Source organism: Syngnathus acus, chromosome 1, assembly GCF_901709675.1.
Source record: "Syngnathus acus chromosome 1, fSynAcu1.2, whole genome shotgun sequence".
NCBI lineage: Eukaryota > Metazoa > Chordata > Actinopteri > Syngnathiformes > Syngnathidae > Syngnathus > Syngnathus acus.
In genome coordinates, this window is record NC_051087.1 from 8689801 (window position 1) to 8717350 (window position 27550).

Below are 27550 nucleotides of genomic sequence, written 5' to 3' on the forward strand. Positions count from 1 at the left end.
TAAACAAAAATATACATTTTATCCGTAAAAGTTTAGCAGAGTCCGTGTAAAGGGAAAGTAAATACGTCTTGTAAATTTGACACACAGGCAACCCTGGCAAATTTAAATTATTGAGAAAAAAAGTCAATCCGTAAAAAGAAGACTTCAAATTCCTTTATCAGTTGTAGTGTAGTAAGTTGTGATACTGTGTAAATTGTTTTTTTTTTTTTATTGCAAATGAATATTTTTATTTTCTGCTGAAGCTGTCACTCTCCAATAGTCAATTCAGTTTTGTATCCTAAATACCTCAAATGAGTTCTTACCCAATTTTGAACTATTCTGCCTCAACACTTGGGGGCGCTGTTTTACAACAATACCGTCCAAAGTCATGAGCAGGTTATGAATGTAATGTAGCCTCTCTCTGAATGAGACATGACACCATGCAGCAGCAGGTAAAGAATCCAAGCCTAAAAATCACTCAACAACCTGTTTGTACGTTAAGAAAGCTAATAAAGCAAGTATACAAACAAATAAACAAACACAAAGCCCTCCAAAAAGTATTTATTCACATGAAAATTATATTTAAGAAAACAACATTAACATTCAGGATAAGGCTTCATATTGTGTAGAAAAGACATTTGGCTTTGAAAGCAACTGTTGTATTTGGAAGTTGAACTGGTCCAGTTTAATGTACCATATTTAAAATGTTGAGGCATTAAATTAATCTAATAAAGCTAGGACTGAGGGATTGACATTTATACACAGTAGAGATTTGATTGCAGAGCCATTGCATCATTATTACACAAGAAATTAATTTGACCTGAAAGACAACTGTAGTGCACACAAGACCAGAGTTCAAGAAAAGCTTTACGCCAGTTATCAATAAATTGCACACACTGAGTTAGAAACTCAACAAACAAAATTCACCTGAGCATTTGTCTCAGTTTTTACTGAGTAAAAACATTCATTGGCATCATTTAAGTCACAATGCAGTTGCAATAGTACAATCTATTATTGTTAGTTGGACAATTCAAAGTCCAAACTGGAAATCAGATTTTGAAAGCAAATCGATTTGTTAAACAATGTGTCAACATCCAAATTAAATAACACTTAGCTTTGTGTGTACAAAGAATAAAACTAATAAATAGTCTTGCTATACATTGGAGTATGTACAAAATTGAACACAATTATGAATAACATTTCCGAGCATTATTCTATTATCCTAAAACAAGTCCAAGTATCCGTATTTTTTATGCCTCCATGAATTCCACTTGTGCTGCTTGTGGTAAGAGGGGACGGGATGTCACTGTGTGCTTGAGAATTCAGCAAGGTCTAGGCTCTCATGTGCCAGCTGGGACAGGTATTTCTGCATAATCGGAAAGGAAACATCACCCAAAGAATTATTCAAACAGGTTTACAGAGTAGTGTGTAAGTTAATCTCTTTTATTGTAATGGTCTTTATTTGTGTTTATATTTACAGTAATACAACATTATTATGCACAGTATGTGAATTATAATGTTTCAGTCAAATTGGTACAGATGCAGAACATCTGAAATATATTATTTTGATATACTGCACTTCTCATCTGGAACAGAAATAAGACAACAGCCCTGTTATGAAATATAATTTCAACTCATGGGTATTAATGTCTGGAGAAATGTAAACCATTAAAAATGTATATACATAAAATAGGGACCACATGCAGATTTGACAGACAGCACAAGTGTCAAGAACATTTTTCTACATGGAATGTCACACATTGAGTGCTCGGGAATCATTTCTCCCCTTACTTGCGTCAGCTGTGCTGCCAGCCAGCAGAGAAATGTGACACGGCTTTCTGCTGAATGGTCATTATTGTAACATACAACAGTTATGGATCAAGTGAACATGAAATACTTGTGTTTCTGTGTGTGTCTATAAATATTGAATGTCACAGAGTTGACTGAATGACTGTTTTAATGGTTTTAATTTTTTTTCCTTTGGATAAAAACACCTATAAATGATTAATTATCTATCATTTATGAGTAACAAGTACAGTGAACACATGACTTGTTTGTCATGTTAGTATTTGGGGCAGACAAATGACTTAACTGTTATAATTTTATAAGAAAAGAAAATTGATCATTTTTATATTTGATATTGAACTGCCTGTAGAATTATGAAAACGTATAAAGTGTTAAATTATTGTTCTTTTTATTAATACATAATTCACCCGGCTGTAGGACAAAGGACATTGACAGCACACACCTGTAGGTTCCTGTAGTGTACAATGCTGCGGCAGTGATTCATCTTTGCAGTTTCCTCGCTGGTGTAAAACAGCTCACAAAGTTTACAAAAGAAACCAGTCCTCGGCTCAATGAACTCCACTCCTGCAAAGCAATGAGCGATATGGCGTTTATCATCTAAAAGAGAATTTCTAGACACTTTATTATTAGACACTTTCAGGGGCGGAGCTACGTGGTGGCCAGGGATCGCAATTGTTACCTACAAACTCATCAAAATAATGAAAAAAAATTATGAATTATTTCACTGTAAGGACTGAATATATGAGTTTCACTTTTTGAACAGAACTAAAATTAATTACATTTTGCAGGATACATAATCTAGTTTAGTGAGAAGTACCTGGGTTGCAGTTGCCACCAATATTTTGCATTTACATTTGAAAGGAACATTTGAAGGTTGGACATTCTAACTTGGAGCCAACTTTGGGCGAAAGGCGGGGTGCATCCCAGACTGGTCGAGTACATCCAGACAAGCAACCAATTCAACTCACATTAACACTAATGGACGAATCAGACATTGAAAAGGCTGTCCTGCTTTTTTTTAGTGCGCGTAAGAATGATTAGAAAACCGAAGTTACTTATTGCAGACAAACAACAAACCTACACAGTGACATCCTTCATTGCCTTGGCTTTGGGAAAAACAAATTCGAGTTCTGCAGAGGTTGTACTGGATACAAACACAAATTGTCGAGGCATCATCCAACCAAAATAACCCCATTACTCATGGCAGACAGCTCTCGTGTCTGTGATCTATTGTTGCCACGCAGCAGAGGCGGCTTATGTAAGTCCCTATGCAGCATGTGCTGGGCCGTGCCATTCCAGTGCTAATAATAATATAAATATTCATCTCTCAGGGGTGCAGTTCACAAGCAGATCACGGAAATAGGTCAGCAAGTGGCCAGCCAATTCCCGTCAATTAGAGTGCTAATGCAACAGGTTGTCAGTGCCGTTATTAGCAGTGTACATGATAACGCTTTAACGTTCACACTAAGACAGCAGACACTAATATCTGAGATCCTTAGGCTGTTAGAATGATAAGCTATAAAAAGTTATAAATGACCATTTTCTATTTTGGGTATAAGTGGAGAACCAAAATGATTTGTTGCATTCCCATCTCACTGCAACAGAAGTGTAGTAAAAAACGGATCTTGCTTACCTAAAGGGATGATGTGTTCAATGACAACCTTCTCCTGTTCATTAGATGATGAGGGCGCTTCAATATCTGCAAAAAGAACATTTGAAAATAATGGAAGGGAATAGGTGGATACAATGTGAAAAAAAAATTAACATGTATTTATTTGTGATGGTTTTACATTTTATTGATAGGTTGGTCTCAATGGTCAATTGTACTGGTAATCAGAGATGGCGCTGTGTGCGCCGTAATGTATTTTTGAAACCGATTTAGGAATATCTTTATTTATTTTCTTGTACATTGTTTTTTTGTGATATTTTCATTTTTCTTAAGTTTGGCCTATAAAAAACCTGCACACTTTGGATTTTACCATGTGTTGTAATTCATAGTTATGCCATTTCAGAAATAAAACACCTGTTGATGAACCTAACCTATGTAATTTATGATTGGGGAAATTTTGTATGTATTTTTTGGGCAATAAGTAAAAAAACATCTATAGCAATATCATATAATATCATATCATATTGTATCTGGTGTAAAGTACCTTTTTTAAGAATGCTGTCATTGTGTTGAGTGACATTGGAACTAGCCTCAGTGACCTGGACTACATCCTGGACCTTGCAGTCATCTGATATTTGAATGTGATTTTTTATCGGCTTTTCCTCTAAGGGCCCACTGTCAGAAACTTTGTCTTCTGTACTCGTCTCCTCCAGTGCTGCCTTAAACTCCTCATTGGGAAGTTCAATTAGGTTCACAATCGGTGGCTCGGAAGTAACAGGACTCTTTATAGGTTCTTCTAAACTTGTCTCATTTGGAACCTCTTTCTCAGTTGCAGATGTTTCTTGGACTTCAGCATCCTCACATGTCTGTTCCTGGATGGATTTGTTTATCTCCTGCTCCTCATCCTCCAAAGGGAGTGAAGGTGACAGTGAAGTCCCTTTTGTTGTTTGCGTTCGTTCCTCTGCAGACTCTTCAGGACAGGTCACATCCTCTTCCAGCTCAGGAAGGTCTGGCTCAATAATGAAATCGTCGTCTTCTCCCACTTCATCAACTGTAAGAAATTCCTCCATGTTCTTGGGATAGCAGCAGTCGTCATCAGTGTTTTCTTCACTTCCCAAGTTCTTCTCCTTGCAAAGTAATCAAGAAAAAAAATGAATACACAGCTGAGCATGTTTGCAGATGTTGCCTCCTTTTTTGTCTTCTTGTTACTTACAATGTCCTTGTGATTAAAACATTCAGCAACATCTTTTGACTTGTCGCTGCGCTGAGGTGACACATGTTCTTTTGATTGGCCATCCTACAAAGGAAAGTGAATTAGCATAAAAAACATGTTTGCTATTATTCAGCTGCAGTGTTCCCCTCTTACTCATGCCCCTGTTTTACTGTGTTGCAGATTTCTGAGCAATTGTTGTTCTGATTTAGACCTGTGTACCATACCAGCATGTTGAGTCACGATTTTGATCCAACAAGTGTTAACTAAAAAGTATCCATACTGATGACTTCAAGCTTCCAAGATATTGGTTACCAGGTTATCAGTATGGCAGTGGTTAAAAATAATTAACATTTTATTACCAACGTATTTCAAGAAAAACACCGTCAACTTTGCCCTGTCAGTGGTCACCCCAGCAAGTCACTTGCATGATATATTTGGCACAACTTTCACACCAGATGCCCTTCTTGACACAACCCACCCATTTTCCATGGGTGAACCATTCACCCTGACCAGGATTTACACCTTGAGCCCTGTGTCTAAAGTCAACAGACCACCCACTGAGCCATTCAGCCGCCATTGGTGTTCTCTCAGAATATTACATTCAATTGACAGCTGTCCAAATTGGCAACCAGCCTCAAGTCCAGCAGAGATGGCAAATCCAGGTACAGAAAATAAAAACCCTGCCACCGTTTTGCTATAGCCATAGATGCTTTTTCTAATCAAGTGAGCTGGCAGGTAAATGCATTATAGTGTGGTTGAAAATCTTGATGTTCAAAGATATGATATTCAATTCTCTTTTGTTGTCAGTGTCAATTTTACCTGAGTTTCAACGAGGACTGACAAACAGCAAGCAAGTATGTTTGGTATTTCGACTAGAGACCAAAGAGTGAGAAGAAAGGCTAAGGCATACTTTAACAGTTGATGTGTTTTAAGTGTGGGGTAAAACTGTAAAAAAAATGTTTTATATAGTATATGTGTGTCTCTCTATGCCAGGGATTTTAGATATTGGGGGTCTGGAACTTATTCCCAAATATAAACTGTGGTTCACTGTAATCTAGATGTATTTGTTACTCACAGTATTTGTCGTGGGGCTGTCATGTTTCTCTGTAGGGGTGCACCTCTTGTTTGGCTTCTTACTCCTTCCCCTGCTGGGTGAACGCAGCTTCTTATCTTCTGGTGTTCTGCGAGGTGGCTCATCAATCACCTCGCTCTCCAGATGCCTCGAATGCCTGCTGTGGTCACTGCCATTCCTCCTCCTTGACTTGCTATCGTGTCTTTGGTATGGAGATCTGGTCACCTTATCCGACTTCATGTAGAAGCTTTCCTCCATGCTCCGGTAGGAGTTGAAGGACTTGCCTTGAGGACTGCCTCTTGGGAAGTCTCTGTTTCCGGTCATCCCTTTATCAAATCCTCGATCGTCTGCAGACCTGGAGACGACATAATCCGAGGGTTTCCCAAAGACTTTCCGGCGGTCCGATGGTCGTTCGTTGGGGCGGTCGCTGTCAATGCTGCATCCGTTCCGCCTGGAGGGTTCATCCCTCTCCATGTCGTCCTCAGCTCGTCTATAGTGTGAAGACCAATCCCAAGATCCTTGGTGTGGGCCCAGGCCATTGGTGCCTCGCTCCGGACCCCTGCAGGGGGCCGCCTGGGGGCTGTGGGCTGAGCTACATGATGTGAAACTGGGACTGTGTGATTGAGGGCTGAGGGAGTTTCTGACGGGGCTGCGGGAGCGAGCTCTGTCTGGCATGTAGCTGGAGTAAGGTAAGTTACATGAATCAACCAACCACCATATATATTTTAACTTAATTTCTCTTTTTTTTTACATTATAGATTTGCCACTGTCACCTACAAGGGTACTTTTAGCCAAAAGGCTAGCAAACTTTTACTGTCTGGAATCAAGTTGCATTTCAATCTGTGACGTTTTTCATGTTGCAGAAAATTGAAACATTTCCTTACCGCTCAGGTTTTTGCATTTCATCTCTTTCCCAATGAGAAGCAATATCTTGGATGATCGCCTGAACATCTTTACCCGGTTTCTATAAAAATATAATAAAATGGCAACTATTAAATTTAAATGTATCCTTTTTTTTTTTACCTTTGAACACAATTCATACACATTTAACTTGAGTCTTACCTTTAGTTGCAGCTCCTGGTACCTTTTAGACATTCGAATCAGAAGTTTCTGATTGTTTATCATCGCTGGAGTCAGTTGGTAGTACTGAACCATGGCTTGAGCTGCCTCAATATAGGCCATCTCCAGAAACGCCTGATTGAAGAGAGAATAAAAACTAATAACATGTAATATTTTTCATATTCAAATGCACTCTGGTTTTCTCCCACATTCCAAAAACATGCATGGTGGGTTCACTGAAGACTCTAAATCTTCGGTACACGTAAATGGTTCTTTGTCTATTTGTGCCCTGGAACTAGTTCAGGTGCCCTGCCTCTCTAACCCAAAGAGAGCTGGGATAGGTTCCAACTGTTGTACACCATTGTGGGATGGAACTAGTCGACCGCTTGCCCACTCCCTTCATTCCCATAAAATCAATGTTTAACATTGCAGAAGTAGAAATTGACTCGCTAGGATTGTCACACGCAAAGTCTGTTTATATAGTATAAATTGCGGAGTCTACTACGTATGCAACCTGGAGTAGCATGTGCAATTACTTAGCCTATATCAATAATTGAAAAAAAAATATGCTTGACGAAAAAATATTCTTTCATACCTGATGAGTTGAGCGCATCAGAATGTAATTGGTAACTTTGCCAAAAGGCAGTCCCAGATTGATGACATCATTCTCAGTACAACTGCCTTCAGGGAGGTTGCAGATGTGAACAACACGTCCCGTGGTGGCCTTTCTTGGGGGAAACGTCTGTAAATATGAGAAGAAAAACATCAAAAACTGAGAAAATGAAAAGATTGGCAGCAGTGGCTTTGTCTTTGACTTGGCAAATGGGACATGTTGCCTTTGAGCAAGGTCATGAAACCCCAACTGGCCGGGGGCGTGACACAGTTGCGGAGCAGCCTGACTCTGACATTTCTTCTAAGAGTGTAAGAGAATTTCCCCAAGGGCCTCCAGAGAGTGTGAAGTTACCAGAATTGGTAACCTAAGCAGGTGTTCCAAACTGACCTTAGACACACAACCATGTAAATAGTCCTTGCCAATCACAGCAGAAAAGGAATCATAGTAATTACAGTTGAATTATAAAATCTTTTATACACATGATTTGTCAGTAGAATCTATCCAGCACTCAGCGATTCTAGCAGGAAACTATTCTGCCCATCATCAAGGCAATACTATCACACAGAATGTCTTTGATTCAGCCCTGTCTATTATTAGCAATTGCAGAACCGTAGAGGTATAATGAAAGTTTAGCACATTCAAACGTATCCACTTGTCATCTCACTGTCATGAGATATTTCAAACATTTCATATTGCAAAGTAAACTGACCTCCATTTAATTGCATTTTCAACATTTCTTTTCATACTGAAACACAGCTCATATTTCCATTTTACATAGCAGCAGATGTAATATCGACCTGGTTTGAGGTGTTGTATATTTGGCACCATTTTAATTACAGTGCTTATCATGGTCCCATGTCTTGAATTTCCATTTAATAAAATATAAAGCATATATAAATCATGTATTCATACATTTCTTATGAAGATACAATATACAGTATGTATACATACACACACATGCGCACACACACACACTTTAATTTAAAGTCTACATTTTTGGGCCACAAACACTGGGCAGTCTGCATCATGGTGACAACTTAACGGTTTCTGGCCAGCAAGATGATTTTGGCAGTTTGAAAAGTACATGAGCGCTAATTCTGTTAATAGCTCTCGGCCAGTACCAGTGCCACCATCAGAGCACATAAAGGTCAATATACACTGAGCTCGATAAACAGATCCCATTATAGACTGTTAATGTTCTCTAAATGTTTGAGAGAAGAAGAGTCTTGGGCGTTGCTCTCTGCACTTTGCTGGCGTTTGACCTGCAAATGTGTGCTTGTGTAAATTCAGGCGGTTTGACCGCAGCAATGAGATCCCTGCTGAGGGTGACTAAGGCGATGAACAGTAAGCTGAGACTACAAACTAGAAGTACATGTCGGTACATGTCAGTGGCTTAAAACTGTGATGAAAGTCCTTTGGATAAAAACATACACAAATTAAGATGGCCCAAAATATGAAGAATACATACAGGAAGTTACATAAAGTACACAGACTTTGAAACAGACTTACATCTATAATTCAGCATTAACTTATTTTTACTCTGTGGACTGTCATTAAAGTTAATACAGAGTGATATGGGGTGGTCCGCAGAGCAATTTTTTTATTTAGGGCTGTATAAATAAATTTGACTGAGTTCTGAATTTGCTCAGGCACATGCACCATTGTTGAATATATAAATATATTCAACTCTGGCTAAATAAAGGTATACAACTATTCAACATGGTACTGATTGACAGGACTCAGAGGACAGGTCTATTTGCCTGCACAAAGCAGTATTCATGTTTGATGGTCGAGGGGAGTAGGCCCGCTTACTTTAACAGTTCCTGCCAACGTTCCACAAGCCTTCCCCTGCTGATCCCCCTGGATCACTTTACTGGGTTCTACTCCATGTGTAGCTTGACACAGCTGCCTGGAGGTTGTTTGGCCTGTACTGCAGTGCTAATAACAGTACAAACAACTATAATCCTGTGTTTATTGTTTTTGTGTTTCTAGTTTCTTGAAGATACCATCCTCGGTGAAGGGGGACAACATGAAACTTCAATACAAAGAATTATATGCCAGTATGAAAATGGACTTGTACGTACAGCCCCCTGTATTTATCTCAGATTTGTCAAGTCCTCCATTCTGATTTAGATTTTTCCTGCAATTTTTTTTATCTATCAAGAGACAAGATATAAATATACTGTACATTTATAGTGATAGAACTGAAACCTGGTTATGAGTGCCTATGAACGTGGCTAGTTGTAACTAAGATGACAGCTGCTGTTTTGTTGTAACCATCAGTAGCATATTTTTTATTTCTAGGGGTACAATACTTGAATGGGGAAAAAAATGCCACACATATGTCAGACCTTTGACTCTGGCTGGTGTGACGTAAATCCCGTGCTGGTCAAAGGGTAATTCGTCATGGCTGCAGCTGGCAAGTATGAGGTGTTGACTCCTGAGGAAACATCTGTGGAAACAATTTCCAATTTGTAGAGTGGGCAAGTGTTACAGAAGTGATATGAAACCATTGAAGACGGTTGTATAAAGAGGTGTAAAAAAAATATATATATATGAATCGACAAGCAATTGATTATCAAATTATACGACAAAGCTGCTTTTATGTTATTCTTGCCACACTCAATATTCATACACTATCATATATAAAGCATGTAACGGGAGAAGATTGGACCATATTTTTAAATCTTGACACCTATCTAATTATAGTGTGTTACCTCACTCTCTCAGCTCCATCAGCCACTCTCATTTACATATTGTCACCATTTGAAAGACTGCACACCGACAGACTCACTTGTGTAGACCATGTTCGGGAATAACTTACCTTGACCTGCAGCAGTGGAGCTCATTGAGTCTCCTCCACCGAGAGCACCATCAGCGGGCCTACCGAGCGTGTAGTGAGCAGCTCCGGCTGATACCACTGCCGAGCTGGAACAATCAAGCACAAGGCTCGTTTTAGCTGCCCGCTGCCCTCATATCTTATGACAGTGCACACTTTTATGGAAACACCAAGACAGCTGTATGTAGTAGCAAATATTACATGCATATATTTGCAAAGAAAAATTCTGTTCTAGAATGAATGAAAATTCACTGAAGTAAATTTTGGGCAATCACTGACAAGGGAACCCAGAGTAAGTGGCTCTGCTTGGTGGCAACAGTATGCTGTATGTTATTACGGGACTACTTTAAAAATTTGCGCTGATTTGAACACTCACCCTTCGTTATTGTACAGCGTTCGGTTCTGCAGGTGTAGTTTTCCCTTTACATGTTGCTCCCAGTCCTGAAAATACACACGCAAGTTGACATGCATAAACACCTCATCGAAGCTTTCCCTCTTGTGTACTAATTCAGAGCTGTGGGCGATGAGCCCATCTGCATGTGTATCTGTGTAAAAAAACGATTAACTTAATCACTTGCGTGGAATTGATTTGTGATTGTACCAATTTTAGAACTTGTCAATTTCTTGTCTCGAATTTATGAAGGACTTGAAACTGGACTTGACATATCTTTTTGACAAAAATTGTCAAAGATGATTACATTTGAAAAAAGCTTTAGTTTTGATCAAATTGGAAAAAGGGGACATAACATGCTAGGTTAAATCTAAGAGACAATGACATCTAATCAGTTACTATAAAAACCACGGGCTACATGAGCTAAGCTTCACGTCTGGTATGTGTTTAATTGAGAAGAAATGCAGTAATAAACTGTACAGTCTCGTAATAAAGTACATATGTGCAGATACTGTGTGCAGACTGGCTAATGTTCAAATACTTTATATGTTGTGACTGAGCAAGTCAATTTGATTGATTTTTGCCACAGTAACTTGGGATTTGCTCAAAACTTGATTTGATTAAGAATTGAAACTAAGCACGACGTCAATCTAATTAATAATAATAATAATATATCATCAAATTGTGTTTTTCTTTCTTTTCACCAAACAACTAACTCACCTTGAGGTTGTAGACTTTCTTGTCACAGATGCTGCACTGATGTGGCAGTTGAGTGGGTGTGACAGCGTGGAAGTCATTAACTTGGTACGGCTGAAGTGTCCTAGTAGCCGTACACAAAGTTTCCTCGCTTCCATGTAGCGGTTGGTAACTCCCAAAACCCTGCAAGCCGTCAGGGACAAAAGACGAACCCTCGCTATTGCCCTTGAATTTGTGGTCAGAAGTGGGCTCCTCTGGGTTATACAGTTGATTTCTGGATCTCACTGCCTGCCCAGCTGCTGTCCATATATTGGTGGCATCGGAGACCAACGGCGCATTCACGGTGTTCTTAGCGTTCGTTGACCCGTCCCATTGCTCTGTCTGTCCAGTGCAGTTGTACAGATTCACATTCTGATCAGCAATGTTGAATCCAGCTTGTTGGCTGGAGATATCCTGTCCATAGAAGTCTTGTTTGAACCCAACGTTGTTGAGTTTCGCTTGAGCGTTGACCACGGAATAATGTCCATCGGCAGCAGGGGCTGATGCCGTCGACGTCGCTCCCACGTTGTATTGAAGACGCCTGTCGATGTCAGAGGGATACGTGGGCCCGGACTTTATACCAAACTCCACACCATGTTGGCCTACGATGGGTCCCCCACCATGATGGTTCAGTCTCACATTCCCTAGATTCTGGTTGAATCCTCCCACCCCCAAGGCTGGATTTGAAGTCGGATAACCAAGCACCCCTGTTGGGAAGCCAACTTGGGGGTTCCGCATTTGATTGAAGAGGGGCTGTGCCATGGCAACATTGGAAAGAACCTGATTGAGAACAGCGGCCGCGGTGGCTGTATTGCCTCCGTGAGCCAGCTTGAGGCGTTGGAGGGTAAGCTGGGCCTGGAGCTGAGCAAGCTGGAGGCTGGCTGGGGTCAGGAGGAGTTGCTGGTTCTGCTGCTGGGCCCCAAATTGCAAACTGCCAGACAGCTGGCTTCCCACCTTAGGGCCCTTCTTGTCCACACTGTCCACTGGCACTGCACTGATGGCAGAGGGAAGACAATTAGACTTATTCTACAGAGAAACAGAGAACATTTCCTAGTCATCTGTTCCATACACGTATTGACCACAATAACATTAGGTATACCTCCACAGTATAAATACAAAAATTCTGCCCGAATAAAAATAATAATCCTCGGATTCGACAGACACAGTCATTGAGGTATTGATTACCATTAAGGTTAAACTGACAAATAGGAAACTTCTTTCAGTATGACGTGACAACAGTTCTTAACCACTGCGATCTATATACTGTATATTACAAAAAAATCTGTCAATCAAAACCAAGCTACATTCTCAGAATGCTACAGGTTTTTATTGGATTCTGCTTGTGCACCACTTTAATGTATTAAACAACTATAAAAAAAAATCATTTAATGGCAGGGACAACATATAACTTATTATGATGATACTTCAAAATTCTACCATAAATAAAAAGGGCATTAAACTTGGTCACATTTTTTTTAATAAGGAAAGTTTTTCTTTTTCATAAGTCAGTCAACGTGATGACTGATGACATGTCGTTCAGTCCGAGCTTCCTTTATGCGGCGTAGAATTACTGTATGGAACACATGGCGCTGTGAAAGAAGTGCTTAGGAACAAGTTGTCTAAGATTGTCATGACCCACTTTGACCACTTTGTCATTTCGTTTTCAAACAAATGCTCTCCCATACTATCTAAAATTAGTCGTCTGAACTATTCATCACATCATCTGTTAAGTTGTGGACAACAGTAATCTTGAACCCAATGTTGCCCCATCATACTAAAGAGGTTTTAGACTAATAGCCTTAGAAAAAAATATTTACCACCATCGCTGCCATCAAATGGTCATTCTCTAGCATAATACTGTATGCACTGCAAACAAAGTGACATCATTCAGTTGAAACTACCTGAAGATGTTTTTGAGCAATAGGCAATAACTAGTCACGGAGTGGGCCGTAAACACTTGTAAGTTAACATGCATGTTGATGGAGCGTGATACCCTTACACCATCCCAGCCTATGACTCTGAAGCTATAAATACAAGAGTTGCCCCCTTCCATCACAGCAGAGTGTCCTTAAAAGACCAGTCAGCTGGAACACTGAAAATGTCATTTTACAACAATTTATTGATGATGAATTTTAGAAATTCCACATCCATTTTGAAAGAATGCTCACTATACTGATTGCATACAACTATTTCCATATTGATATGCTGAAAGCTTTAAGCCACCTGAAACGTCATGGGAGCATTTAATTGATACGCGAGTTTGTTGAGCTTTTTCTTTGGCTTTTCTATGATATCACTACATACGTGGGGGTACCTGGGCTGTCTAAATGGAAAAGTGTAAAGACCAGAGGAGCTCAAATACAACTTAAAGCGATGTCAGAAAGCGCTGCACGAGTCTATGCATTGGCTGCTGAGCATAATTTGGATAAAGAAAAGGTCAATGTATACAATGAAATAAGAATGGCATGAGGAAAAAGGGAGTTACTTAAAGTGTTAATGTAATGAGACTTACCTATTCCTCCTTCCGTGCATTTTCCCAGTAACATCAACCTTTGCTACCATTAACGTCTCTCTACACTAGTATGAAACTTATGAATGCTTAGTATTTTTTTTAAATTATTTCTTGTTCGACAGCAAAGAATTTTCAAATGTGACTTTGCTTTATAACTAATAAATTTTTCATTTGACATGATTTCTATTTTATCTCTTTCTATTTCATGATTTCTGGTAATACATGCTCTGTAAAAATAAATTGGAGGTTCACCATTGTCATGGAACACACAAAAAGATATATGACAAGAGCACTTTGAACTTCACAATGTTTATCTAAAATTCTGGTAAATCCACAGTGAAGTAGTTGATATTATTCATTACACCATATGGAATCTTATAACGCTAATAAACCAAACACTTAAATGTTCACGATAACTTTGTTAATTTGTGATTTCACGTCACATTTTTTCATTTAGTTAGACATGTCTTTTCCTTTGGCAAAATTAATAAAAAAAAAAATGTAGCCTGGTCTCAGGTAATGGTACCCTGATAAAAACATCTAAGCAAAAACAACTAATTGAAAATTTATTGAAAGAATTCATGAGGATTATTGTTTGATCAAAGTATTTTACGCCCATTCTGATGGCCAGCCATGTCAACCAACTAATCACAAAATCAATCTTGCTTGCCATAATTCAGGCAGAATCCTTATACCACCAAAGATATTCTTCAGGAGCCCAAAAGACAGCACATTTGTTCAACCATTAAAATCAAATTTGCAAAAATAAAACACACAAGTAGGGATTGGCCAATAGTATTACTTTTTGAAAAAAATTAACATCTGTTTCCTGGCAATCCCTTCCAGGACCAAAACAGACAGCTGCACAATCATAACAAAATTCCAACATGGATCAGTCGACGCATCCTCACTGGAGGAAATAACAAATTAGTGTTAGAATCCCCGTCCAAACCCAGAAAAGTCCTCCGGCGAGCCTGAGGAAACATGCTTCCCACACCCTCCCATATCCACACACGATAAAGCTTCACAGACAGCCAGCCGCACGTCCCGCCTTGCTGGGGTTATCCGGCATAGTTCAGCAGGCAACACTTCAATCCACCACACTTGGAGCTACAAGTTTATGGAAGAAGCAGACGAACCTTTAAGAGGTGCAGCAAGGCTCCAAATTAAAGCTGTGACATGAAGCGACACACTGCGTTTCTGCCCAGAGTCGACCTCATCTCCCAAGCGGAGACTGATGCATGACTCGCTCGGCCCCTCATGTGATAACACATGTACACCGGCTTAACATCACCGCGAGTGCTCTGCAGCCTATGCGAGTGACGCGGCCGGCCTCCGTTATTAACCAGCGGACAGGCAAAGGGGGCCCATGTGATGAAAAGGCACAAGTGGTCAGCTTGTGTGCGGGACGGGGGGCTTGACCGACACTCATTGTGACAAAAGTATTTTCAGAGGAGGCCGGGGTCATTCGGTGCCAGCTACGGTATGAGCTGCTGTTAGCCCGTGTGGAGATTGAGGCACATTGCAGCCAAATTTGTGAAAGTCAAAATATTGTATTCTAATACTATAACTAAATAAATTGTTTTCATTCAAATTTCATTGAATGTAATCTTGGGGAAGTTGTTTTCATCCTTCACTGATTAACACTGACACTATTTTGCCAGCACCTCCCAGTATAACCAGGATCATTTTTCTAGCAACTTAAGACGTGTGTAGGTGCAATTCTCCAATACTTAATCAAAACACAGTATACAATTCAAAGTCAACAATGAGAAAAGACGCGAGATGGCAAACAAACACAAAATAGTGCACCCAATTGATGAAACATGGGGAGGTTGTGAAGGTGTTCCGCGCTATTTAAATGACCAATTGACCAATTTGTGGAGTTCCGGACTGCTTGTTGATGGGCTCAGAAATAACTATAAGCGCACGTCCATTGTCAGCAACACAGAAAAGTATTTATTCCTGACAAAAAGTCTATACAGCAAGCCAATCTCTTGACAGATCGTTTTTTTTGCTTCATTTGTATTCCACAAAATTTTAACCAGAATATCATCTTTAGGCTACTGGGGGTGCATAAAACATATTAAGATGTGGCTTGACTTCCCCTTTAATAGATCAGAACGATCACCCTTATATTTTTTTATTTTAGCTCAGAAGAGATCAAACTTTAAACTTATGGCACAGTCTTAAAACTAGTTGTTTTTCTTCTTCACTAAGCCACTAGATGGTGCCACATTTTGCCATAAGTGACAGTGCCAAATGGAGGCACTTTCCTTGTTATCAACATATGTGACAAGTTGAATTGTTTGTTAGCGTGTACAGTGAATTAAATTTGATCAAATACATTTAAATAAGTTTTTGCATTTGGTTGTTGGGAAGCTTGCTAAATTTTCCCTACATTAAAGCAGTAAATGAGAAGACGAGACAAACTTTTACTCTGCGCAACATAATGTTCTTGATCATAGGGCTGAGGGGAACGGGGTCAGGGAGGTGAGAGAGTTTGTAGCAATGTGTATACCCCAGTGCAGGGATAGCCGCATATGGGGCGTGGTATGTATGATGCAGAGCAGGGTCGGCGTCCCTCACACCACATTTGGCTTAGTCACACTGGAGGGAGGGACGGACGGATGCTCCTGATTTAAAGTACCCTTGTTTTGGGTGACGCCCCCCTGCTCAGCATGGTACTCATTTTACCATGTTTTGATATCATGAAATAATCTAATACTCCCATTGCCTATTCCTGACAAGCAAAAGAAAGCGTAATGTACTGAGCTGCTAAAATTTGATTCTGTCGCAAGAGAAAAGGAGAGAAGTCTGATAAAGTAGCTTAAAAGTAACATATGAATGGATAATTTGGAGTTCAACACACACACTTTATTGCAATTGCTTTTAATCCCATTTAGATTTTTCTCTATTTGTGGGCCAGCACAATAATTTTCCCTCATGAAAAACATCGACTTAGATGAAAAGTATACTTTTAGCCACCAAATTGTCAGGTGTATGTAAACAAGGTTGTGTTTGAATCTACAAATTTTTCTTTCATCTAGTGGTTGCAAAAATCCAGATCCAGATAATCTATTAATTTCCCAGTGTGCGCTAGTATGCAAAAGAAAACACCGTCTGTCTGCTGGAATGGCCAGCATGGCGCAGCACGGGCAATCAAATTCCCAAACACGCAAAATGAGTTCACTTTGTGCTTACAAAGTCATTCTATGTATATTAACACTCACATATACAGTACGCATATTGTTCAGTTGTTGTAACGGTGCCAGATGGGATCGTGAGAAACATGCAGGTCGGAGTAAACTTTGACAGCTGCCATCCAACTGTAAAACCTAAAGAACATACCAACAAATACATCCCCTTGCCTAACATATACAATTAGGTTTTAACGTCTGCTGTCACTGTTCCCACTCGAATAGATCAGAGTGGCACCTGCCCGATGGATTTGCCAAAGAAATGTAATATCACATGCCATATCTGTAAATTGCATATAATTACAATATATATAAAATATAGAGATATAATATTTATTTATATATATATAAAATATAGAGATATAATATTTAACTTGACATAATTTATATATATATATATATATATATATATATATATATATATATATAAAATATAGAGATATAATATTTAACTTGACATCATTTATATATATATATATATATACACAAGTTCTGCATTTCGTGTGAGACTTGCTGAGTTTTTTGGGGCAGTTTATCAACACGTATATCATCTTCTCAGAGCTACTATCGGGTTTAGTTAATTGGGAGTTGAAAGTGATGATAGGGGCTAAGAAAAACAGACCAAATAACTGCCATTCTGCTGAGCGTTAATAAATGGGGTGCCGAGAGCAGGGTGAGAGAGTTTCCCAACATGCACATTGGTCAAATCTTTTTTTTATATATATATATTTTTTGGTCAGACCTGATAAATAATTTAATGAATTGGCGGTTAATGAATGCCAAATTGGAGTGTAGAAATTGCTAAGAGGTGTGCATTTAATCTAATACTGAGAGGTGAAGTAATGTGAGGAGTGGGGGCAGGACACGGTTGGCTGTGACAAGTGAGGCAGACCAACTCTTTTTTTTCGCTGCAGCTCTGAAACTTATTTATAGCCCACTGCCTGACTATACATAGTCCATTTCATTGGCTGAGCTATTTAGTGAAAATTATACAATTTTCTTGATTGAGACATCATTTATGTATGTAGTTACACTTGCTGTAACAGGTGTACAGGTTAGAATAAGCAGGTGCAGGACACACCTAGTGGAGTCTTCGCTGACTGCGCTCAGCAACACCAGAGCTAAACTGGTCGACGAGGCGATGTAGTCATAAACCCTTCCTTACCCCTCCTTCCATATCGGCACCATCTCATTTTCATTTTTACATCACTCCCATTCTATTCCAGTGCTTTCCAAATTAAAAGCAACCGTTTAAGGATGGCCTACGAGGTTCAAACAGGTTGGAAATATTTTTATTTCAGCTGCTCTGTAATTTTTTTTATCTTAGCTGCTCTGTAATTCAGGGGCAAGAATTAGTGATGATTTTCGAGGATCTTTTTTAATTTTTCTTTTATAATCATACTAAATGTAAGAGAGATTAGCCGATGCGTGGGTGGCGCTGCAGTGAGGCATAGTCGGTCCACCAAATTCATAAACATGCCGAACTAGAACATTGGCCCGGCACGAAAATGACGATGCGCCTATTTTACCAGTCTACCAAAAAAGGGCCCTCTGTGTTACATACTACATGTTAAAAAGAAGGAAACTTGGCGCTGTCTGGTCGGACCTTATCCATCCTGTCCTTCATGAGAGTTTATCGACATGACTAAATTCTCCAATGTCTCACGCTCTGCAGTTTTGACTCGCAACACATGTGCTTTAAAATGTCTCAACTTGTAGAATTGGAGCTCACTTACAATTCTGCTGTGGAGTCTTTTCCAACATCACTCAAGATCATTACACACAGCCAGTTAAATAAAGCACTAATGAGAGCGTTATACCTTCTAGAACTTCTTTAAGCATCTAGACCATTCACGTCCCCTGGGACGGGTATAAGTCAGTGCACCCAAGATAGCAACGAATTAATTAGTTACCGTGATCGTTAGCTTCAAAGTTTTTTTTTTTGTTAAGGTACAGTTGGTGTTTTTCCTTAGGTTAAAAAAGGTACAGCATACATATATGATGGGGATACATTTCCATCTACTGGAAAATATAGTGAACTCCCATTTCACATTAGCACCAAGCTGAATCTTTATATGGCTTTGTTGAATGTGTTGTTACCCATATCATTCTCTTTTGTTTTATTGTGCCAGAAAACCTGAAATAGGAGTGACAAAGAGCTTAACACAAGCATGCCTCACATCTTATTTGAAGAATTACGTGAGCGAGAAAGTGAGAACAGCCGCTAGGGAAGATTTGAAAAGGTGCCCTTTGAAGTGTTGATAAGTTCAAATATATTTGAAGGGAATCGAAAGGGTACGTACTATATTTTTTAAAAAGTCTGTGGAGCACGGATTGCCAGCTATTACAAGTGTGTCCGACAGTTGTATTTTCATCAGGAGCGGAAAATAAACAGGCTGAGATAGCTTCCGGTCTGCACACCTCAAAGCTTACCGCTGCGGGTAGGCCGGTGGGATTGTCGCTGCCCCTCTATCTTCAAACTGATGACTTACTGACAAGCGGGTGTCTGAGCAGATCCAGACACACAAACAAACATGATCCCACTTTAATTCATGCCATGCAATCCATCGCTAAGTGTGGCAGACTGAAATAGATGAGATTGTCATAAACAGTAAAATTGTCCTGAGTATCTCAAACTAAAGAACCAAAGCTTCTGTATGTGTGCAGCAGGGCCGCTCTTACCTGAGGCGCATGTTATCGGCAAATGGATTTAACCTCGTGCTGACAAAAAGAAAACTTCCTCACTCACTCGCTCAACTTTTGTAAGTGTTCAATACTGTATCTGTAAAGACAATGTTCATGTCTCACATTTTGATTTCCTAGCATAAATGTGACGGAAAAACGAATGGAAAAAATGATTCATAAAATGCAGCTGTGGTGTACCCAAATACTTAATAACCCCCAGGAGACAAATGGTGAGCTCTTCTCTCATCACAACTGTTTACAGACACTAGACACATTCTTGCATATTTCATCACATTATAATATGTCATTGTGGTTGTCTCACACTGAAAACACTGGTCTAAAAAAATTATTTGCCAATCAAAAATGTTATAAACCGCTCATAAAATCTCAATAACAAGTTGTGATAAATTATTACAAGGAGAAATTCTTCATTCTGCCTTGATTTGAGAAATTAAAAAAAACAAATTTGCATTAATAGTCACAGTACAGTTTTAAAGTCTTCTATGAATAAAGTCAAGATGAATAAGACGTCATGGAGTTAATCATAAACTATATTAATCCAGCCCTAAAACTTTATTCGACGCATGACAGATATAAATGAAATTGCTCAAGGAAAACCACAAGTGTGCGTTGAAGGCTGAATGCATGTGCGTCGTTTTTATAAACGTCCCATGCAAGGACACAAGGTGATCGTTCTCAGCTGTCGACAACTTTACAGAATGCCAGTGGTTATGTTCACCTGCTGCGTCTCAAGCGGCAGAGGCCAGTCACATGATTACACAGTGAATACCTGACATTTTTATTCATTAACATCGGTCAGCATCGTGGTGACATTGCCATTTGTGGACTCTTAAGGTTACTGTCGTTCAATCCTCCGCAGCTATCAAGAAAGCGTTGGGAACGTGGCGTGCCCCATCGTTTGTATACGCCTCACCTTGTGACCCCATTCGTAATATTACGCACAGAATCTAGCAGCTTAACACACTAACCTCGGGCACTGTCTTCAGACACCCTGAAACAGGTGAAAATCAAACAGCAACACGATCCAGAGTTAGCCATTTAACATGTCTAAAAGCATCATATTGCCAACGCAAATCACACAGCTTTCAAACAGAAGTGTGAACAATTTGGCTGGATAAAAAATAGCCTCAAACATCATTGTGGAATAACTCATGTAACTTTAAACCCTTAACAACAACTAAGTCCGTTCTGTAATGCTTTCATGCGTCATGAGCCGCTACAAATAAGTATTAGGAGTGTCTTTCACAAGTCTTGAAGGAGAGCAAGAGAGAGAAAAGAAAATCAGAGCATTATGAAATAGTGCAGCTGTTGCAAGGCAATGAGCCAAAATTATATTTCTGTCAGGGCTCACAGGGTACATATTGAAATACATGAACTGGGGTCGGTCGACAGTGAATTGTGCACATAACACAGCGGGGCACAGGTGTAAGTGAGAACAATGGCATTGTTAACAGGCAGGGTCAACACGGAGGTTTTTTGACAGAGGGGCAAATTTACGGATTTGTCCTTCACTGAAAAAAAAAAAATGGTGTTGAATATACTTGATTTTATTCCGTCACGTGGTTGCGCAAAATAAAGTGATCTAGATCGAGATGTATTTTTAAGTTGACTTTACATCGACCTGAAAAACAAAGTCTGATGATTTTGCAACCACTTGACAAATCAAAATTGAGTAAATCCAACACAATATTTTTTAGTGTACATGCATCTTGAAACCTTGCTGTGCTTATTTGAAAAAGCTTTTTATGCAGCTGTTTCTACAATGCAATCTATTGATGACAGTTTATTAAAAAAAGGAGGACTTGTGATAACTGAATCTTAATAATGCCTTTCTAATACATTTGCATTTATTCATTATATTTTAGTTTTTTGCACATCTTCACCGGCGGGTGGACACACCTATGTCTAATCAATTAAATTTTTTTACGAATACATAACATTTTTGCAAATATATTCAATTACTAGTCACTGATCAAAAAATGTAATGTTTAAAAATTAAAAATGAAATGAAATGAAATGAAAAGCTCTCTGGATACGATTTTATAGGCTCAACAAACATGCCTTTGTTGTTGGTTTAAACTGTATATAAAAAAAAGTAAGTTTAAACAGTTTATTTAGTTTAAACGTGTATTCAAACATACAATAAAATATATTCAAAATTGAGTAAATATATAAAATATATTTAAATATATATAAAAAAAAGACTTCCCCTTTTTATAAATTAAACAATGGTCCAAGGCGCGCGCATCATATCTATTTTCAATTTTATTGCACATGGTGAAAATATGTCAACTATTCTAGTCAGGAATAAACAATCTGAGCTACAGAGTGCCTATAGCAATTTTAAAATTCAGACAAGAATTTTGTTGTCATGGTAATCAAATTTGGCTCTTGTTTTCTCTTAAAATATGTCCTGGGACTATTTTTCCTGCAGTTCCCAAATTGTTGGTCAGGAAATGGTTTACCACAATCTAAACTGTAAAACGTAGGTCAAATGCCAGGGGTTTATCACCTTCAACCTTGGACCCCTTGACGACAGAATTCTTCCACATAAAAACCTCAACTACATCCACGAAAAAGCAAACTAGCGGCAAAAAATGCATTTGGTCTAATTTGCTGCATATGCGGAACACGATTATCCCACCAAAGTCACTTCTTAGTCGACAGTTACAAATCCATCAATGTGCATGACATTTAAGAGGAAACAGCAACATGAAGCCTCGGTTCTAATAAGTGCAGTGAATCATCACATGCATCCAGTATCTTGACACTCAACAAAGTTATGAGTCGGCTTGACATCCAATTAACCATTTAATCTCATTAAAGCCCACAGCAGATGACTTTTTCAAAGCTTAGTGGCAAGACAAACACACGATTCAAAAGCTGTTATAGTAACTATAGTGCTAAATTTCGATGGAGTCACATTTCCCTCACAGGTCATTTATCTAGAGATTATGAAGAATTACATGATGGTAATTATCACTCGTCACCTCTTATCATGTTTGCTTTAATTTTTGAATCTCTTTCTTGTCGGAGTGGCTGGTTCTGCTATCTGTTATTCAGGACCTAAACATAGCCAGACCTCCACTCATCATCACAATGACAGAATTCGAGTCTTAATTCAATAATGGCTGACAGACTTGCTCTTATGCTTTGTGGAACCAGCTAAATTGGAGTAAATCCTTTGTCTATAACAAACTGCATGTCGCCGCCTCTGTTCTTCTCTGTCTGCCCTTAATGTTCTCATAAGTATGTGAGCTCTGCCGTTCCAAAATAAGAGGGGATTTCATAGATTATCACCATGCAAATTCATCGAATATAAGACAGGTTTTGGTTTCCACGTAACCGCAAGCATTTCTGAAATGCTAAACTGAAGCAACTCATTGCCTTCATGATTAATAATTTGAGCGGGGGGCTTATATTATCTGATCATGGCGAAAAGATGGCCTCCATGCTTTGAGTTATCTGAGAGACTGCTCACATGCTTTGATAGGGGCTATTATTTTGGTTAGCAACAGAGTTGTTTGTGCGTGGCAAAATGAAGGACTACAACTGAACCTCGATTTTACGCTGGTCCAGAATTTGGGAATGGCGTTAACTCCGTAAGCGCGTTGTATAGAAAGTCTTATTTTTTTTGTAGAAAGGCATGTTTTTAGGCAGACGAAGGGGATCTTTGTTTCTTTAATTTACGTCAAGCATGTTGTTGGGCAGCCGAAGGGGTTCGTTTGCCGTCCGTCACCCACACAGATCGATGTCTGTTGACATTTTACTAAATGATTGTTGTTGCATTGTCATTTCATAGTGAATGTCATATTTTCAGGAAACTATATTTTGATTAAATTATTATACAAGCATTTTCAAAGTCAAAAAGGACCACAAAACTGGATTCTGACAAAAAAAACCCAGTATTTTATAAGTAACTACTAGCAATGACACTTTGTGCTAGCTAATATATGTGCGCTTGTGTGTTTTGCACCTGTGAGATATAATAAATTGCTGCATTTCCTGTTTTCTTGCCCCCCCACATTGTGAAAGGCACGGTGCCATGAGCACATGTGTTTTAATGTCCCCTGCTTCAGCTGTTGGCTGTGGACATCAGAATCTGTATGGAACATAAAACAGGAGGTTGGTGTATGTGCCATTTCTATACCCTCCATGTCCTTCTGGGAAAATTTGGAGGTAGCATGCACATAGTCTATGCTCTAAATTTATACCGGAAGTGAGATATGACTAACATAGTAGTTCTAACAAAGCACATGAGGGCAATGTTAAAAAACGAACAAAAAAATGAAATAGAGCTCATTTGATTTGTGTCCTTGTCGGTCACTGTTACACGTTTAACAGTACGATTCGCTTTTGTAGTGGCCATGTGTCAACACCTCAAAGAACATTTGTAGCAGTGAAAGTAGGAGGTTGTAAGACTGCAGGAGGTGACGCTGTTTAGACCTGTCATTGCTTCATTTAGTTCTCTAAGCAATAGTCAAAAACAAACCATGAGTAAAGACATTGTTAGATAGCAGTTAAATGAGCAACAGACCCAATAAAGTTGTGAGGATTAAATGTTATGACCTTAATGCTCACATGACAACCATCCCTTTCAAGCTACATTTTTGGGGTAGTCTAGAATCCAGGTGGAGACGTGCCAAATTTTTTTTATTAAAGCCACTGATCCAGCTGTGCTTCAAGCAAGTTTATATTGATTTCAATTTCAAAGGAGTGCCCATATGAGCTCAGAAAAGCGATTTCAATCCCAACACCAATGTTCTGACAACCGTTCTTCCATGTGGTGAGGGAAAGTTGCTCTTGGTAATGACCCCCGGTGTTGTGACCCGTTGTGTTGTCAGTGACAAGGAGGTTGAGCGGCATATTATATATACTTGGCGGCATACTTGCTCTCAATAACCACCCTAAAGTTTTCCTTCCCTCTGGTGTGGTCACATTCAACATGCACAATAAATATTTAAGGGGTCTTTTAAGACCTTTGGAGGCCTTGTGAGTGGCCATGGGGCAACTTAACCTTCTGTGACACACTGCCGCAATGATTTAGAGTTGGCAGGTGGGGCACCGGGGGGAAAGTCAACAAGTGAAACGGGAGGCTATGCGTTGAAATCATGAAATAAGCACATGCAGTCAGAAAGTTAATTGGCGAATGTTTTTTTATCTATAATTTTGCATTTCAACATAAATATATCTATGTTCAAAAGATTGCCATGCCGACCATAATTTGTAACGGGATAATTGCTACAAGACATGACAATTCGAAGCAGTGAAACTGAATAATCACAATAAACCAAACCATGAAAAAAGAGCTTATTTCTCAATTTTAAGAATTTTTGTTTTGAGACTTCTGTTCAAGTGCAAATCCTAGCCCCAATTAAGACTTAATTTGATTGTACATTATATTTTCCTCAAACATAATTAAATACGACCATCTATGCTTAAAATTTAATCGGACAAAGTTCATCTGAGACATAATGTTCTAAAATAAGCAAGTGAACTCCATACAGCAGCTCACAATCAAAGGCAACCTTCTAAACCATCATTGCCAAACAGTTATAAATTATTAGAGATACAGCAGGAGCCCCAAAGCTACGGGAAAAGACCAGAAACAAAATGCATCTATATATTTTGTAAATATTGGTACACACTTAAAAAAAGGTTTAAATTGAAACTTAAATTAATAAATTCAGTTTGCATTTAGTTTTGTGTTGTGTACATACATATCAATCATTATAGTAAATATATTAACCCTTAATAAAGCACTTTGGTAAATGTTGTCGTGAAGCAGCTATAATATAATTTGAAATAAATTATGTATGAGTAGATTTTTTTATATTAATTATGCAGCATTATTTAGTATCAGCATGTAATCGCTGGCGAAATGTTTTTTCTATGTCACATAAAATTAATATTTAAAATACATCTGAGGACTCCATTTTAAAATGTGTATAGTAAATAATGTATTAATAATAATCATATTAATAGCATTTTCAAGGGAGGTATTTTATTAACAGTAATTAATATTGTATACATTTTGTTCATATCGATTGTGACTTCACAAGCCCATGCAAAATATTAAGGAAATACTTGTTTAAAAATATTAAAATCATTTCATCGTGGACAAACATGCTAGAGCGAATGTACATCTCTCAAAACACACCAGTAACATAATCAGAATCTGCGTTTCATTCAGGCTTGGACTTTGTCTTACCTTTGTGAAACTTCTCCAGTTGTCTCTGAGGAGTATCCACCACTTTGTCCTTTCCCAAGCATTTTTGTTCAGCCCACCTAAAAATATATCCGGGCTTCTACGCCGATCCAAGCACCACCTGCAGCTTTAACACCTCCTAAGCCTCAACCACTCGCAGCGGCAACTTTCAGTTCTTCTCTGGCTGTCAGGTGGGAAGAGGAAAAAAAAAAAAAGATCAACACAGGACAAAAGGGCCACCCTCCTGTTTTCTATAAGCGACTATGTACTCAATTCGGTTCCCCGTGAAAGATGGGGCTATCAAAATAGGGTCTCTTCCAATGGCCACGGAAGATTGAGTGAATGGCTCTCTGGAGGGGGGGTGGGCTCTCGAGACAGCACAAGGGGGTTGAGTTGGAGCAGGCCAAATGGGAGTCCCTGGCTGGGACAAGCTCGGTACAGCAACGACAGGGACGAGAAATCTTCTCGGGCCAACACTGATTAGCACCTCTACGCTTACACATACAAACAGACGCATGTAAAGTCTGGCCAATAGTGGGAAGCAATGGTGTTCGGTGGCTCGGGAGATACTGAGATCAAACTAACTGCTGAATCAGACTGTATATGGAGTCAATATGTAATTGCCACACTATGGTCTCCCATAAAGGTGAGGCTTGTTTGGTAGTCAACTGAAAGATGGAGACGGGCACAAAGGTCAGTATTTAATTCTATTAATTTCAGGTTAGCGATCACATCAACGAGATAATGTTGGATAATCACGACGATTTATGGAGCATGAAGGATTTGACCAAATGGAGTAGAACCACGTAGTGTGCCATCTAAAAAAAAATTATACTGTATAGTGGTAAAATGTTGAAGTCTCCCCCGTAAAGTGAAATAAATGTTGTATAGATTAAAAACACAGATAGGAGTATTGTCAACAAAAATGACAAAAACTATGTGTGTAGAGGGATACACTTGCTGTTTTGGCAAAACAAAACCAAAAAAGACACCAACAATTATCAGAATAACTTCAAACAAAAAACTGAATGGTCTTTAAATTGGATTCATGTCCATACACTGACTGAATGACACGATTCAATACAACATTATGCCAAAACAGTCACCCCGATTAATTACAGAGGGAGGAATGTGCACCATCACCACATTGTCTATTTCAGTGACAAATGGCAGACTTGAGCAGATATCTCTTTCTGTGCTGACAACCATCCGGAAAAGCTCACTCCCAAGCGCTCTGTTATACAAATGTCCGTGTGCGACAACTCTATTTTGGGCTCGGTGAGAAAGCAGATACCACTGTAGCATCAACTGGTGTTGACAATAAGGCAAGCCGGAATGACGGAGAGTCTAGTGACATGATAATAGTCAAGTGATAAAGCCTTCGAAAGAACACCATCACGCCACTATTTACCACAACAGTATTTAAGAACGCACAATCACTGTAAGCACTACTGTAATATAAAAGTAACTGGATCTCACAGATTAGTAAAAAGTAATCATTTTGGAAATGACATCCAATTTCACATTATATCGCCTGCCTGAAGCCAAAAGAAATTGTGCAAACTTGATGGCTTCATAACCCAGGTAAATAAATGGGAATCATCATTC

The 27550-nt window shown here is 39.0% G+C and overlaps 1 protein-coding gene across 2 annotated transcripts; it reads right to left on the reverse strand.

Moving 5' to 3' along the window:
* Nucleotides 1-525: 525 nt before the first annotated feature.
* On the reverse strand, nucleotides 526-26915 carry rbm20 (RNA binding motif protein 20). 2 transcript variants are annotated; one of them, XM_037258535.1, is made up of 14 exons: nucleotides 25946-26915; nucleotides 11302-12310; nucleotides 10567-10631; nucleotides 10176-10279; nucleotides 9703-9803; nucleotides 7334-7480; nucleotides 6742-6873; nucleotides 6564-6643; nucleotides 5683-6358; nucleotides 4608-4691; nucleotides 3939-4521; nucleotides 3419-3484; nucleotides 2228-2349; nucleotides 526-1345 (listed from the first exon to the last, which is right to left on the reverse strand). In XM_037258535.1, the coding sequence occupies exons 1-14, from the start codon at nucleotides 26005-26007 to the stop codon at nucleotides 1283-1285; spliced, it is 3294 nt and encodes a 1097-aa protein (XP_037114430.1). In that variant the 5' UTR covers nucleotides 26008-26915; the 3' UTR covers nucleotides 526-1282. The 2 variants fall into 2 exon arrangements, with proteins under 2 accessions (XP_037114430.1, XP_037114439.1); XM_037258544.1 differs by lacking the exon at nucleotides 25946-26915 and adding an exon at nucleotides 14968-15189.
* Nucleotides 26916-27550: the final 635 nt, after the last annotated feature.